The sequence below is a fragment of the Festucalex cinctus genome, chromosome 13, assembly GCF_051991245.1.
Source record: "Festucalex cinctus isolate MCC-2025b chromosome 13, RoL_Fcin_1.0, whole genome shotgun sequence".
NCBI classification, from domain to species: Eukaryota; Metazoa; Chordata; class Actinopteri; order Syngnathiformes; family Syngnathidae; genus Festucalex; species Festucalex cinctus.
The window spans coordinates 8,949,431-8,965,913 of NC_135423.1; the positions used below are offsets into that span (position 1 = coordinate 8,949,431).

Sequence of the window (16,483 nt, forward strand, 5' to 3'; positions counted from 1 at the left end):
AGCAGCAGATGCTGAGAAGTTGACGAGATCGTCGGCGGTGCGCAGATGTCAGCACACCAACTGCAGCCATCCGTCTTCGTTGGCGGCTGATGGAGTTTTAATGTCACAATTGAGAGTCTGCTGAGTGACTTCAAACGCTGTGCTCGCAGGTCACAACATTAGGTACACCTGCACACAACTACAAAGGCCTGAAACTTTAACTTGAAACCCTAATCCTAACTTGAAAGCTTAGCCTTGGTTTGAAACCCGAGTTTGGAACGATAATTGTGTCTTGAAACTCTAATTCAAAACCCAAATCTTAATTTGAAGCCCTGACTTCAAACCATAACATTGGCTTCAAACCCTGACGTATAACCTACATTATTTTCAAACCCTAACCCTGGCTTGAAAACTTTGCTTGAAGTTGATTGAAATCCTAAACCTTGTTTGAACTAACCTTAATTAAAAAACTGCAACACGAAATTGACACACTCTCTGACTGTAAACATTACATTAAAACCCTACCTCTAGCTTGAAACCCTACTTTTAACCCCCAACTCCTGAAAACCAATAAGGGTTATTGTTATAAATTAGGCATTCAAAACCGGGTTATGCTTTCAACTTAGTGTTTTAAACAAAGGTTAGGGTTTCAAATTAAGGACAAAATCAGAGAGTTAGGGTTTTAAAGTAGTGTATAAGTTAAGGTTTGTCCAGTCAATACTACGGTTTTAAGTCACGTTTCAACTCTGGATTTAGGGTTGCGTTTTTCAGCGTTTACGTTTGCAAATCCGCATTTTTAAGGCTATTTTGTTTGTGTCGTGCAAACAAGCGACCTCATGAGGCAGATATCTTCAAGAAAGCTGTAAAGATGATTACGTTTAAGGACTTGGTTTGTAGAGGTAGCAAATCCAGCTCAAGAAAGTAAAAAACCCTTTAGCCCCAGCTACTAGCTAGCTAGCTTCCCGGGTGCTCGGTTACCTGCTAGGAAGTTCGCACAAGGAGCTAAAGCCAAACTGTGGCAGGGTTTTTACTTTCTGGGCGTGAATTTGCCGCCTCTGTTGTTGAGAAAATTAGAAACAAAGAATAGCAACATGATAGATGACAACTCAAACATAAACCCAACTCTCAAAAACGGGACTGTCCCGGCTAACCCTTAGCCTAAATGGGTAAGGCGTGAAGATACATCGCAATTATTTGGCTCGACTTGAATTTGTGGACATTTTATTTTTATTTTTATTTTTAAACATAATTTGCTTTAAACTTCAAGACTTACAGAATGACTGTCACCCATGATCTGAAATCACAATGAAGATAATTTGTGAAGAAACGTGGAGAAAAAAAATATTCTCCAAACACATCTGCAACAGCGTTTTTCTAAAATGACAGAACGCAGATGTTGTCTTAATGATCTACGAGTTGGAGAAGGACGTTAATGAAGCAGTTTGCGCCGTCAGACACGAGAGAAAATCGCAAAAAGAAAACGAGTTTTCACGCCGACTGTGACCTTGTTTCTCTCTATGTAAAATTGAGGTGCTGTCTGAATTTTACATGACTGCACGTTTTCCTCACCCATCTTATTTCCACATTGTTTTGTCGAGTTGGGATTATTTCCTGGGGTTGCTAAGTTTACGATTTTGCCGTTATTTGCGATTTGAGACCCTAGGTTAGATGTTAGGTCTATGGTAAGGCGAGTTTGGGGCTAGGACACAGTTTGGAACTATACATTCCATGAATGGTTAGAGATGGGGATGAGGTAAAGGTTAATAGCTTGAGTTAGTGTTTAGGTATTTGGTTAATGTTTGGGTCAGTGTATTTATGCATTTAGCAGACGGAGGTTGAGTTTTGTGGTTGGGATTATTTTACATTTATATGTATTTTTTTATTTTTTACATTCATATGTATTCATTATTCACTATTTAAATCTTCTCTTTTGTTTCTATGGTAACCAAAGGCTGTTTCACCTTCAATCACAGTTGCAACACCAGAAGTATAGTGCAATATTACGGTAAATAAATAATAAAATAAATACATAAAATTATACATAGGGATAACTTTGTCATATCCTAAAACTCAATGTAGCCATAGCTATTCTAATATCAGGGCCGATTTTGACCTGCTTAAAGTAGAATTGGGTGTGCATGCTAAAAGCTCCTTGTTTAAATTGATTGCTGGGCCTGTCAGGGCAGGCAGATGAAAACAGCCCATTAAGCAGGCAGGAACCACAATTAACTCATTCACTGCCTTTGACAAGTATACTTGTCAATTGTATTTTTTAGAGCGGTGCTAAATGGGGGCGAATCTGAGCATGCTCCACTGTAAATATCAAACTTGGAAACAACTTTACTGATGCCCAACCACCGGTAGATGACATCATTGCCCCATTTTATAGGAAATAAACACAGTTTCAGAGTCCATGGGAGAAATGGCTGTATTTTGGCAAACCTACATTTTTCTGCTGTCAATTATAAAAGAACGGGACGGGACAAAAAGTAGGGAGTCTATTCTGTTATTTGGTAGATTCGGTTTATATATAATTATTGAATGTAATATCACGTGAGTATTGGAAATGTAAAAAATTTCTATAATGACTGGCAGTGAATGAGTTAATAGCCAAAAAGGTACGAATGTAAATTAGGCTGCAACATGCGGCGCTGTCATAAATCTGCACTCCAAACAGCAGTGGGGAGGAGGGGGGCGGGCATCAGTAAGATGGCTCGGACCCCTCGCAGCGAAATCAAATACTGTTTGTATCTACAGATGAAACAACTCGGACATTTTCAAACAGGGAGCTAAAGCTTATTAGAAATGTTGTGGTATGCATGTCAGGGATTTGCTGCTGGGATTGGCACAAGGCAAATCAAAGCCATAATTATCAGGAAAAAAAAATGCATAACTATAAATAATAGCAGGGAAATAGAAAAAAATATACATTGGTCGAGAATTTTTTTGCCGTAAAAACATTAAAGTATTACACATAAATTGCAGGGGGGAAAAAATACAAAAATAATAAAAATATAAATGAAGGAAATTTTAAAAACTACAATAAGAATTGAAATGGTAAAGAGATAAAAAAAAAAATACATTAGCTAAAAACAAACAATATGAACACACTTAAAAAAAAAAAAAAAAAAAATCTGATCTGGAATAACTACATATATGACGATCAAAATAATGCACATAACTTAAAAAAATACTAACATATTGGCCAGAAAAAAACTATTCCATGAAAAATAAAATTATAAAAAAAAAAAATAGATATATTGTCTCTATTTTTTAAGAAATATATATATGTATTGCTTGAATGACCACATTTATTATGTCAAGATGAAAAAACTGACAAAAAGCGCACACACACATCAGTTTGATTTTTTTTCTTTTATTATTCATCCATTTTTTTGTTTTTTCCTTTTTTTGCATTATGAAACAAATGTTTGCAGATGTCCGATGAATAAACAACAGCACCCTTTGCTCCTTTGGAAAAAAAAAAAAAAAAAAAAAACGGGCCTTCATCGCCTATTTTGTCCACCAAAGAAACTCTTCATCCTCTCCAGATCGTCCCTCCCGTGCCTCAAAGTTGACTTGACATTCTTTTAAGTGCATTTAGTCAACAAATGGAAGCCTTTTTTTCTTCTTCGTCTTCTCAGTCAGTTTCATGTGCAATCGCTGATATTACGGTCAATGCCAAACAAATATTTACATTGCAGCTGTGGCTTACATGAACTGTCCTATTTTTTTGTTTTTTTTCCTTGTCACTTGAGAACCGGAGAGGGAGACACGTCTTTGTAAAACGGTTAACCTTATCATCATCATCATCATCATCATCATCATCATCAGGATTAACTAGACTCTTTTGCCTGTACCTGCGTTTTCCTGCCGGTAAGACAAAAAGGTTAATAGATAGAATGGTTTAAAATAAAGTTTAGTGATTGTGCTTTTAAAACCAATGTAAAACAAAGACAAACACAAAAGCAAATAACATTGACGACAACACAAAACATAACAGTGCATTACAAAAAAAAAAAAAGAAAAAAAAAAAAGACAAATCCCAAAGTGGCACACTCTTGGGGTTGCTAAACAATATTGCAATTTACAAAGATGGATGGAAATGATAAAATATTTATATTTACTGGCATAATAAAATTAGGATTTGTATTAAAAAAAAATAAAAATGGGGTAAGACAAACTGAGGTACCACAATGGGAGGACATGTATTACATACTATACGTATATTTACACACTCAAAGTCCAGCCCTCTCTGCTTGCATCTTACAGTAACGCGTGTGCCGACTCGACGAAAAAAAAAAAGCTCTCGAGCCTTTAATTTTTTTTCTCCCAAGACTTCACTCCATATTGCATTGGAATTAAACATAAATATCCTAGCGGCCCACTTGATCGCGCCATTCTTTGAATTCCGTATCTTCCCAATGTTGTGATAAAGTAGAAGCAAAAAAAAAAAAAAAAAGAAAGAAAGAAGACATCAGTATGTTTTCCGAATGGAAAGAATCACTGGGATGAGCGGCAGCTGACATGGCAGGGAAATACTGAGATCATTAAAAAAACAAAAAACAAGGGTGCTCAGCAAAAATCAAATCGAATCAAATCATCCTTTTCAACTTCTTCAGCTTTCCACCATCTGGATAAAAAGCGCAAAACAATGATGTTAGTGTTGCACATTTTCGATCACGGTGCAATATTTTGTACCTCAAGCTCTTCATTTCCTGTTTGGAAAGGCGCCGCGGTGCCGAGGCTCACGTCGGCCGGGTTCCTGTGGCCGGCGTCGCCTCTCCGCCGCCCCCCCGAGCCCCTGGAGGACACGGAGCTGGAGGAGCTCGGGTCTCGCGGGCTGTTGACCGCAGGAAACTGCGGCCGGCTGTAGGGCAGAATGTCCTCCGTACCTGCAGGCACAAACGCTCACCATCATGTAGGAGCAAATGTCGAACTTCACAGCCGTTTTCTGGCCAATCATGAACATACAACACTTTTGCAATTCAGCATCATCCATCTGTTTAGCAGATGTGGTTCAATTTTGGGAGAAATCAGACAAAATATGTAGGACGAGTTTATCTTTGTTCTTTTTAGTCTGTGGAATTGGGCATCCACAAAGCAAAATGGCAGACTTCCAAAATGGCTTCTTGAGTTTTTTTTTTTTTTAAATTCATGGAAGACATTCATATAAAAAAAATAACCTCCCTACTCGGGATGGACCCTGATATTTGGCATTTTGACAAATATCTCCATCGGCCTTTTTACGAATCCAAAGGCCGATACAGCTGATATCACTGAGCGGTGAATGCTTGTGAACACAGCAAAATTTAGGGTTTTCATCAGGATTTGTAAGATATTCACAGTTTTTACTTGACATTTTGAACATATTCAGGCAGTTTTTTATTGTCTACGAAGATCTTTTGAAACCTTTTAACGAACTCTGACGAAAACCCTAAATTAGACTTAGACTTAGACTTGACTTTATTAATCCCTTTGGGATGGCTCCCTCCGGGAAATTTACATATTCAGCAGTAATAAGAACAGATAATAGAATAAAAAATAATTCGATCAATCAATAAATAAGGTTATTACACCAGAGATTGAATTAATAATAATAATAATAAAAATAAAATAAAAAATAAAAATTCAATCATTCAATAAATAAGGTTATTACACCGGAGATTGAATTAAATAAATTAAATTACAGTACAGTACAGTAAAGTGCCATATTTAATTTTTAATTTAATTTATAATTAGCTTACATTTCACATACATTTGTCGCTCAGTGAGATACAGGGAACTTTTCCTTTATCAATTTATTAAAATTTTCACTTAAAATAAAATGATACTGACACTGAGAACTCGAAACACTTTTTATTTTTAAAAATAAAACAAAAAAACTAAATTAATTTATTTTGAAATTTTTGGAAACTATTTACAGTAGAGAACTTTAGGGAAGTTAGTTTTTAATGTAGCTCAACATGCTTATGACCCTGGAAAGAACCTCCCTGGAATTTGTTAGATTTTTTTAAACAAAGCTGTCAATTCTTTATATGTTTAAAATGAAAAGAAAAAGTAATTTTAAAAAACATTGACGCTAACATTTTCACTTTTATGATAAATGAATATCGGCTTGAAATATCGGTTATCAGTCTCCGTGACTCCTAATAATCGGTATTGGTATCTGCTTTGAAGAAAACAAATCAATCTATCCCTACAACCAAATATAAAGTTTTGGGTATGATTGCAAGTTGTCAACTTTCAATCCAAAATGGCCGACTTCCTGTGTCTTTACCTGCTTGTTGGCGCCCCCTGTGGCCACCTTTGCCCCCCTGCGCTTTTTGTATCTCCAGGGCCTCCCTGCGTTCCGACGAGCTGGTTCTGGGGTCCGAGCCGTCTTTGGGTCGAAAGCCCCCCGCTACCGCTGGCCCTCTCTTGTCTCCCGATTTGGGCGAGACCACCCCCCGGCCCTCCTTGGAGGGATGCGTGGGGGACTTAAGCACCGCTGGCGGAGGGATGGGTGGCGGTGGAAGATCTGTGGCAGAAACACGGGAAGTAAAACCACATTATGCACACACGACACAGAAAGACTCCAAGGAATCCAAAGTTAACATTTGTGATGGAAAAAATTGGGATAAACTGTGAACGAAGTGTTGTAAATGGCAAACAAAACGAGTCAAGAGAAATATATGAAGGATGAGGGGCGTGGCGCTGTGGTGGGAAGGTGTGGGCTATATTATGCTTTTCTTCCACATGGACTGTGCAAACAAGAGCAAAATGAGGAGGTCAAAGGGGCGGAGCAAGTTGGCGGCAGAGGCGAAGGGAGTTTTAATCAATTTAATACGTCTTTATGGGAGACGATTCTCAGTCTGGAGCAAATAAAATGATTGAGATGCGTGCACAGGAATAAATATTGGATCCAGTGATGTGAAAGCATTTCTAATAAGAAGAATTAAAGGCGACAGTCTGGGGGTTTGTGTGTGCTTTTTATTTATTTATTTTTTATATATCTATTGTTTTTAATCAATTTAATGTCTCTTTATGGGAGAGTTTTTTAGTCTAGAGCAAAAGAAATACAGGAATAGATTCATCTTATAATGTAAAAGCTATCATAAAAAAGAATATGAATTAAAGTTAAGAGGCAGGTGTGTTCTCCTTCCTGCTTTAAATCAATTTAATAAGGAGGAATATTCTCAAATAAAATAAAATATAAAATAAAAACATGGACGTGTGTGGAAAAATACAGGATTAAATATATATTGGATCCTATACTCATGAATAATAAGAATTAAAGGTGAGTGTCACAAGCATTTCACCCTTTTGTTTCTAATCAGTTTAATGTGTCTTTATGGGAGAATATTGTCAGTCTGGAGCAAAGACAAAAAAAACAAAAAAAAACAAAACAAGAATATATGGGATCTTATAAAAAAGAATAAGAATTAAAGCTGAGAGTCAGGCGTTTTCTGCCCTTATATTTAATCAATTTAAGCTGCTCTTATGGGAGAATATTCTTAGTCTGGGGCGAGTAAAAAGATTGAGATATGTGAGAAAATACAACCAAAATATCGATCTAGCGTAGTACGAATATGAAATACATGAGTTAATGTGTCTTTATGGTACAATATCTCTCTTGAGCAACTACGATGGAAATAGTTTGAAATAATAATGATAAGAATTAAAGCTGCACAATGTGCCAAACACAATTAAACTCATGAGCCACACCCCCCCCCCCCCCCCACCACAGTTATCAACTTAAAAAGTATTTACAAAATGTACATAAAACTAATGAGCAAAAAAAGAAAGGATCAAATGCGCCTTTACATTCTATTCGATCAACTTCAGCTCATACGGGCCAGAGAGGCTGCAACGAGAGACACGATTGGAAGCGGGGGGGCTTAACGGGGAGGGTTGTGTGTAGGCAATAACCTCCAAATGGAAAACAATCCATTCAGATCAAATATAATCAGCAAGAGGACTGACGGACAGACGGACGGACGGACGAAGCTGTCAGGCCCGAGCCGTCGCCGCTCAAACAAAGACGGAGAAAGAGAAGGACGGAGGAAGAGAAAGAGGAAGCGGAAGCTGACGGTGGGAAGGGCGGGCGGGGGGGGGGGGGGGGGGGGGGGTTGAATATATAGCCGCTCCACTGGCTCCCAGTGAGCTGGATATTAAATCTCGCTGTCAAGTGCTTCCAACCCTCAAGGGCAGCGGACTCGAAAGAGGACGGCCAGCAGCACACATCGGCCTGCATCACGTGTGCACCAATACATCGCAACACTTCACATAGCGCACCACTTTCATGCTGTGCAGTAATCGTGACCTAACGAACAAGAATGAACAAAAAAAAAGAGAAAAGGTGACTTTCTAAAGCAGTAACTCAAAGGCTTGGAGATATTTGGGTTCTACAACAAAAAAAAAGCAGAATAAATAATAAAATATAAAAAAAAAGTCTACCAAATGGATTGTGATATTTAATTCATTTACTCCCAATAACGTATAAATACGGTTTTTTTAACGTTCTAAGTGTCCCAAAGACGTATTTATATGCTTTTTTGTTTTTTGTTTTTATGCTAGAGCATACAGAAGGCTTTGATGCAGCCTCTCAACTGCAAAGAACGGTTGCAGGAATGGTGGTTATTACACAAACGGCCAGCAGGTGGCAGCAGAGCAAAGGAGATCAACCAGGGCCATGTAGAAACAAAGCTCAATTACTTACAATTTTAAATAGATTTGTGAAAACTGATGAAACTTAGCTCTCTTTTAATGCTAATTGCTGCAAAACGGAAACAGACATAATATACTTTTTTTTTCCTGATGAAAGAAGATACTTTAATCTTTCTTTTGATAGGTTCCATGCTTTTATAGCAATTAAACACAATATTCTGTGGGCCTTGCAAAATCAGTCAAAATCCAGTAAAACAGCCGGGAGCGAACGGGACAGCTTCTGTGAAAATGGCTGGGAGTGAATGAGTTAATGATGCCATGAAAAAGTAACCAAACCTCACAATGTGGGAGTGGCTTGCAATGCCATTTTTTCACTGGCCGATCATCAGCAAATATGAATTCTGCCTAGCAACAAGCGAAATTAGGAAGAACGAGCAAACACGTGACTAAATCTATTATTTACCACCATTTTATGATGTGACTTTTATGTTTCCGACCAATTTCATGAAGAGCCTTCCTGTTGTCCACCAAAATTGGTGAAGCGAGCTCCCCAGACACTCAAAGCGCCGCAGTAGCCTTGGCCTCAAGCCTCAGCGTGTCCACTCCAACAAAATGTTCAGCCCGGCTGGGACGGAAGATTATTCAAACGCGCACGCACACACGGCCGACATGACAATATTTCACATGTTTCTCGTTCATCTTTGTGGAGTGAATCATCTGCATATTTGTGGTGTAATGGAGATAAACGGCTGCATGCTGCACGTGGCCTCTTTGTCGCATTTGTGAATCTATTGTGGGCTCAATGTTAGCATCCACCGTTAGTTTACAATGGCACCTTGACCTATGAGCTGCATTTGTTTTGTGACCAAGCACGTATTTTCTTAAATAAAGAAAACATTTCTGTATGGTAAACAATCATAATAAAACACAAGGATTATGTAAAGAAATAAACTGGTTTTGTAAAATGTTATGTTGTGCATGTAACACTATTCAAATTTGTTGTGTACTTTTCCTTTACTACAGTTCATTTTAAATTTTTCATTTAAGAGTTTTCCAGTTAACTGCCATTAAAGCGACTCAGATTCACTCATTCTTGAATCACTCTAGAATCACTTTTTTATGGAATCACCACTGTTTTAGAGCTGTTAGCAGGATGTAACGATATGCAAACATCACGATATGAAGGTCACGATACGATAATTATCACGATATTGTGGGGGCGTTGGCGCTATTTAAAAAAGATCACAATACTGTAAAAAAGAGAGAGCTCATACTAAAAAAAAAAAAAAAAGAACAATATTGTGCTTTTGTACATAACAGCAATGCATATAAACCACCAACAAACTCTTGGTAATGCAAGCACACATTGATCGCTTCTCAAGCAAATTAGGTTCCCCTTTATCTGACAATTAGCATAGATTTTAAACATAGAAGGCCAAAACATCCCTAATGAAAATTAAATTGCACTAATGAACTAGCCACTAGAGGGTGCTAGAACTGCACAAATGGAAATCAACCTGACTTCTTGAACAAATGTGTTCCTTTTAAATATTGTGAACATGACGATGACGATATTGTGGCAGTTTTAATATCACGATATCACGATATTTCCCTTATCGTGACACCCCTAGTTAGCAGCTAGATAACGTCCAGCCTATAGACGAAAATGACCATCCAGAGGACTGACAACCAAACTCTCAGTGGATCCTGGCTATACATTGTTCATTGACCTGACTCATCCAACACTTCGGGTATCATGGGGAGCCCCAGTGTGTAACTATTTGCGTCGTATTGCTAGCACTGTAACACTAATATCCACACTGTCTACGTCTACGGTGTAAAAAAAAAAACACCACCACCAATAGCACCATTTTTTTTTCCTTTTTTTTACTTATGCAGCGGCATATCGGAAGCTTGCACATAATCATACTCTGGTTTGCAACAACAACAAAATCACAAAATGGCTTGTAACTGTTTTGTTTACCAATCATGGTGATCAATTCCAGTCAAGAATAGTGCGCTACCTTCATTGTAGGCTTCACGTCTCTGGTTCCCCACTGTCGGGTGTTGCTTCTGCTTCTTGGGAGGCCTCCTGTGCACCGCCGCCATGCCCATGCTGCCGTCCGTGGACACGGGGCTGCCGGGTCGGTGGCCCGCCGGGTTGATTTGGTATTTCCGCGCTGAGAAAATAGAAGAGTAGAGCAGGAGTTATGTCACGGAAGTCGTGTTTGTGTATGGGGGACCAAAACTGCCAAAATTAAAAATAAATTAATGAATAAAAATACATGAATAAATAAAAAAAAGAAGTGAAAATAAAAACTGATAGAAAAATATAATTAAAATTTTGCAAAATAAATGGTCCTAACCATGTCTTGGGTTGGACTCCGCCCTTGCAAACTGCCTTTCAGTGGTCGAGTGAATGGATCGGCGAACAAGGAAGTCTCGCTCCAGCAATTATTTTGACTATTTTGTCTACTGTCACCACAACTTGTTGTCGAGCAACTCAAGTATATATCTGTATTTATTTATTTAATTAATCATTCATTTGTAATTTTGGCAGTTTTGGTCCTTCATATCTGTGGGGCCAACCTGACCTCGACCCGATTGAGTACTAGAAAACCTACCCGACAGCACTGCACCTTCCTGGCCTTGCATTGCGGGATGTTTGGCCACCCGCAGGGCCGAGTACTCGGCGGCGGCCGCGACGGCCTGCGCAAAGTCGGCGTCGGTGAAGAAGGAGCCGTCGGACGAGCTGACGGCGCTGGAGCTCCCCGAGGAGACATTATCTTCCTCGGAGGCGGAGCCCCAGCCGTTGATCATGGAGCCCGTCACCGAGCTCTCCAGGTCGCCCATGCTGGACGCCGGCGTCTGCTCGATGCCCCGCAGCAGCAGGCGGCGCGGGTGCATCTGCGGGTGTTGGGGGTGCGCGTGGGGGTGGGTGTGGTGGTGGTAGTGCATCTTGGCCACCTCAGCGTCCGTGTCCTCGTCTTCCTCGGGGATCTCCTCCTCCTCCTCCATGCCGTCGGTGTCCAGGGGGCTGGCCATGTAGCCGTATGTGTGTGAGGGCGAGAGGGACCTGGGAGGGGGCGGGGGGCTCACAGCATGGCGCCTTGGAAGACAGAGAGGAGGAGTCCAGTTCAGGATGGTGACAAGAAGACAGAGGACACTTGAAGATTAGGCCCCAAATTCCCAAATTAACCCCCCCATCCCATTCAGCCATCAAAAGTAGTTTCGTTTAGCAAAATGAAATTTGGTAGACGTGCCTATAATGAGCAAAAACACAACAACAAAAAAAAGTCTCAAGAAGTCGGCCATTTTGTTTTGAAGTTTCCATTTTAATGTTGGCCATTTCTGGATGTCCTTCAAAAACACATTTTGACTGATGGCGACCGAATTTGAAACTCGTAAAACTTGACAGATGAAAGATGCTAAATTGTGCGGGCAGGGCATGGTGACAAAGTTTGATATGTTGCTATAAATCACAAAACAATAGCGCATTGACAATATGAAGTTTGGTTGGCATGACCTACAAAATAAAATAAAATAAATAAATAAATAAATAAAAAAAAAGTCTCAGTCATGCCCAAAACTTCAGATGACATCTGTCATGTTGGTTTCAACATCAAACGTGGACTGGGAGACAAAAGAAGTTGAAGCAAGCTCTATAATAAACATTTTTAAAAGGAGACCCAGATTAGTGCCAGCCGAGTTAAAAACAACCAAGTATATATGTAAAAAAAAAGTATTTAAAAAAGTTGAGAAAAAAAACCCAACTAAGTATAAATTATTAAAAAAAAGTTGGAAAAAACAGTTAAAAATAACCAAGTATATTAAATAAATACAAAGTTAAAAACCAAGTCTAAAATGTTTTTTAAAAAAAGTTGGGGAAAAAAATCTAAATTATAAACAAACATGTATAAGTGTTTTTTTCATTTAAAAAAAAAACTACCAGTAAGTTAAAAACAGCCAAGTATAAAAAAAAAAGTAAATAAAATAAAAAAATAAAAATCAAACAAACAAAACAAGTTAAAAACAATAACCACTGTTTTCTTTCTTTTCTTTCTTGCCAGGGGTAATCAGATGCAATGAAAACAGCAGAGGCTCCAGAATTGAACCCTGTGGAACTCCATACGTTATACATTTGACTTCATATTGCACATATTGGTCCGACCACTTTCTTTTTTTTGCTCACCATAGTAAGAAGGGTTTACAATAATAATAAAGCAATGACACCTCAGTCGAGGCTAAAGCGTGTGACGAGCGAACCTGCGCTCGTGGCCGTCGGGCGGCTCCTGCAGCATGGGCGTCATCTCCTCCTGCGGCGAGGGTGTGAGCGTGGCGGTAGACTGGTGGCTGTAGGACACGGCGGCGGGGGAGGAGGCGGTGCCGCGGACGGGAGGGGTGGGCCCCCGCTCCATCTCCATCTCTTCCTCCTCCATCTCCTCCAGCTCGTCAGGCTGCAGGTACATGTGAGAGGGCGGCAGGGAGCACTGCATGTCTGGCTCGCAGCTGCCAACCAACGAAAGGGAAGTGAAGGCTCATTATTTCCACATCATTTGCCACAGACGCCCGTGTTTTTCGACACGGGAAAACATGTGGTAAATATTCATGGCATCCTTCCATCAAGGTTTGACACAGATTAAACCCCCCTCCCTCCCCCTCAGGCACATCATACCCATCATACCTTTCTTCCATTGACAGCGAGTAGTCGTCGGCGTTCCGAGACGGGGGCGGGTTGGCGGGCGGGGGAGGCAGCAGGTCGGCCCAATTCATTGTGCTCTGTTTGGGCAGTTTGGGGGTGCGCGTTCCCTTCTTATGACCCTGGCTGCCTGCTCCACAACAACAACAACGAGTCAATGAATGGGCTCTCACGCCGCCCCTTTTTTAAAGCATATCCTCAAAATTGATCAGCAAAATGACACGAGTGAAAGAGAGCTGCACAGTTTTGAGGTTTAGGGTTTGAATCTGGGTTTGACGCCAGTATTTCGGTTTCCTCCCACGTTTAAAAAATAGGCATGCTTGGTCCAATTAAGACTTTAAATCAAAGGTCTGAAACTCGTGGTCTCGGGGCCATTTGCACCCTGCTGGACGATATTTTGCAACCCACCCAACACCCCATTTTCTTTCTTTTTTATTTTTATAAATCAGAACGGTTAAGGTTCTGAACTCTTATTGGATTAGTTGTGAAGCTGTCATAATTAGAGCTGTAAAAATTAACCGATTAATCGACAAATTAATTATTTTTATTCAAAATAAGACATTTGCAAACACCTGTTTTTACTTTTACCTTTTTTCTTTAAAACACTTTACAAATACAAAGCATGAAATAAACACTAATCACCGGTTAATAAACAGTAATCGGAGAAAAATGCTTTTGTAAATACATTTTAATGCAAAATTAATCGATTAATCGATTGACTAATCGATAGATTAATTGATTCTAAAAATATTAGATAGTGACAGCACTAGACAAAAATAACCAATTATCAAATTAAATTATTATTTAAAATAACCAATACTTGTCGATGAACTTTAATGAGAGGCTCCGCCCAAATAAGATGGCAGTGTCCCAAAGACATATTTATACTTTTTTTTTTCATGCTAGAGCATGTAACCTCTTGACAGCAGAGAACGGTTGAAGTAATTGTAGCTATTACAAAAACGGCCAGCAGGTGGCAGCAGAGTAAAAGAAATCAATCAAGGCCATGTTCAAACAAGCTGATCTGCCCACAGTTCTAAAAAGATTTGTGAATAATGATGAAACTTAGCTATATTCTAATGCTAATTGCTGCAAAATGGAAACAGAAATATACTTTGCTTTCCTGATGAAATAAAAGACTCTAATCTTTCTTTTGGTAGAGTCCATGTTTGTATAGCAATAGAACACAATATTCTGTGGGCATTGCAAAGTCAGTCAAAATCCAGTAAAACAGCCCAGAGTGAAGGGGGTTGCTTCAGTGAAAATGGCTGGCAGTGAGTGAGTTAAGGTTTGAACGCATGGCCTTGAGATTTTTTCGTGCTTCCTGTCCATCCAATTTTGTGTCAATAGGCGAAACTGGTGACAGGGGCTGATTTTTAGAATGTTTTTTTTTTTTAGAACTTCCAATGGGTGCCGCTAAGTGAGTTTTGGGGGGATCGTGTTGGCGGACACGTAAAAATACATACATTGGCCAGGATACAACACACATACACGCTTGCCAAAAGGCAATTCACTGGCGGGAAGAATAATCCTAAACAACGATTCCAAGAGGGCACTTGGCAAGCGCCTTGTGCTGAAGCCCAAATGATTGACAGATAACTAACAGAGCGTGAATTGGCCGCAGAATAAATGCATGAATAATGCTCAGACTTTGTTGAAATGTGTCCACGTGCCTTTCAGGGCTTCGGTAATGGGAAGTGCAATAAACGCAGGCGTTACCCCCTGGCAGTAAAAGAAAATGCTGCAAAAAAAAAAAAAAATCGTCCAATTAATAGCGAGAGTGTGAACCAATGAGCTGTGAGGCTTAATGACGGCAACTTGAAACGCAATATAAGAATGGATACGTGGCATTAAGGGTGGCAGCCTTGCATGGCGTCTCGAAAATGTGTTACCATTTGTCCTTGTCCCCGAGCAGACACCAGAGGGGCGCTCGACAGAATTAAGTGGCACTTGCACAATTAAAGCAAAGCCAATCGCAGGAAATAAAAGAGAAATAAATGCAAACGACGCAATGACTTACAAAGAACAAAATCAAAAAGAAGTCCATAAATGAAGATTCCTTTAACGTTTGATGCTCAAAGCACAAATTAACAAAATTAGAGAGCTTGGGAAATTGGGCATTTTACAAGTACACTTGTATGCTACTTTTGTACTAATTTCTCTCGCTTGTTATTTAGGCAGCTTAACTCTTTGACCGTCAAAAATGTTTAATAACGATTAGTAAAATCACATATGCCGCCATAAACGTTAAATGACGTCAACTAAGTTTTTTATTTTATTTTTTGTTCTCAGTGCAACATCGAAGCGCAGCGCAACCTGGTCAATGGGTTGTGGAATCAAAATCACTAACTATGGCCAGCAGATGGAAGCATTGTATCTCTTCGTTAACGATCAAAGCCTCCATCTTTTTTTTGATAACGTGTGGCAGTAAAAGAGTTAATTAATGAAGTCTTAATCATAAGTTCGCCCCCTGGTGGTTGGCTGACCACTGGCTGTGAAAGCGCTTGATTACATTTGCGGCAGAGCCTGAATTTGAAACGTACAAATCGCGCCGATCCACTTAATTTAATGGCAGCAGCTGAAATTTTGATCCCGATTAACATCCGATTAATTGTGCAACCTTTGGCGACGTCTTACCTGAGGTGCTGCTGCTGCCTCGGTCCGAGCTGTTGTAGGATCCGCCGGTCATGTGGCTGTCGTGGGTGTGGTTGTAGGGGATGGTGGCCGGCATCATGGGGGTGTCGCCGCCTCTGTAGCGATCTGATTGGCAAAGGGGTCAGCAAAAACGTTTTCATAAAGAACAACTACACAGAAATGCATTAGGCATGTGGTTATTACACTGAAAGGAAGTTTGACTGCACAATGACATCAGGTTTGCCCCCAAAGATTAGCAAAATTTTGGAGTATCTAGTCATACTGTGCTTCCACCCAAAACTCATTTATGGATAACCGGGTCTAATTGGTCGGAGCAGTCTGTTGTAAAGGTTTAATCTGTTCAATATTTACGATCTTGATCAGTCTTGGTAATGTGACAATGTATCTGGTAAAGTTTGGATGTTAAAAATTGCTAACATGCCCACTTCCACATAGTCTGACTTTATGCTGCATGGTTCAAATGACACAATTATTATTTTTGCTTCAAGTGGCACAAATGTA

General features: G+C 39.7%; 1 protein-coding gene across 3 annotated transcripts in view; it reads right to left on the bottom strand.

Moving 5' to 3' along the window:
• Window positions 1–3,374: 3,374 nt before the first annotated feature.
• Window positions 3,375–16,483, bottom strand: part of robo1 (roundabout, axon guidance receptor, homolog 1 (Drosophila)) — a 240,658-nt gene continuing 227,549 nt past the window's right edge. For all 3 annotated transcript variants that reach the window (XM_077540951.1, XM_077540950.1, XM_077540952.1), the window contains 8 exons: window positions 15,965–16,087; window positions 13,313–13,457; window positions 12,895–13,137; window positions 11,253–11,737; window positions 10,653–10,808; window positions 6,260–6,499; window positions 4,681–4,874; window positions 3,375–4,612 (listed from right to left, as the gene is read on the bottom strand). In XM_077540951.1, coding sequence (XP_077397077.1) covers window positions 4,598–4,612; window positions 4,681–4,874; window positions 6,260–6,499; window positions 10,653–10,808; window positions 11,253–11,737; window positions 12,895–13,137; window positions 13,313–13,457; window positions 15,965–16,087 — 1,601 coding nt within the window. In that variant the 3' untranslated portion in view covers window positions 3,375–4,597. The remainder of the gene's footprint in view (window positions 4,613–4,680; window positions 4,875–6,259; window positions 6,500–10,652; window positions 10,809–11,252; window positions 11,738–12,894; window positions 13,138–13,312; window positions 13,458–15,964; window positions 16,088–16,483) is intronic.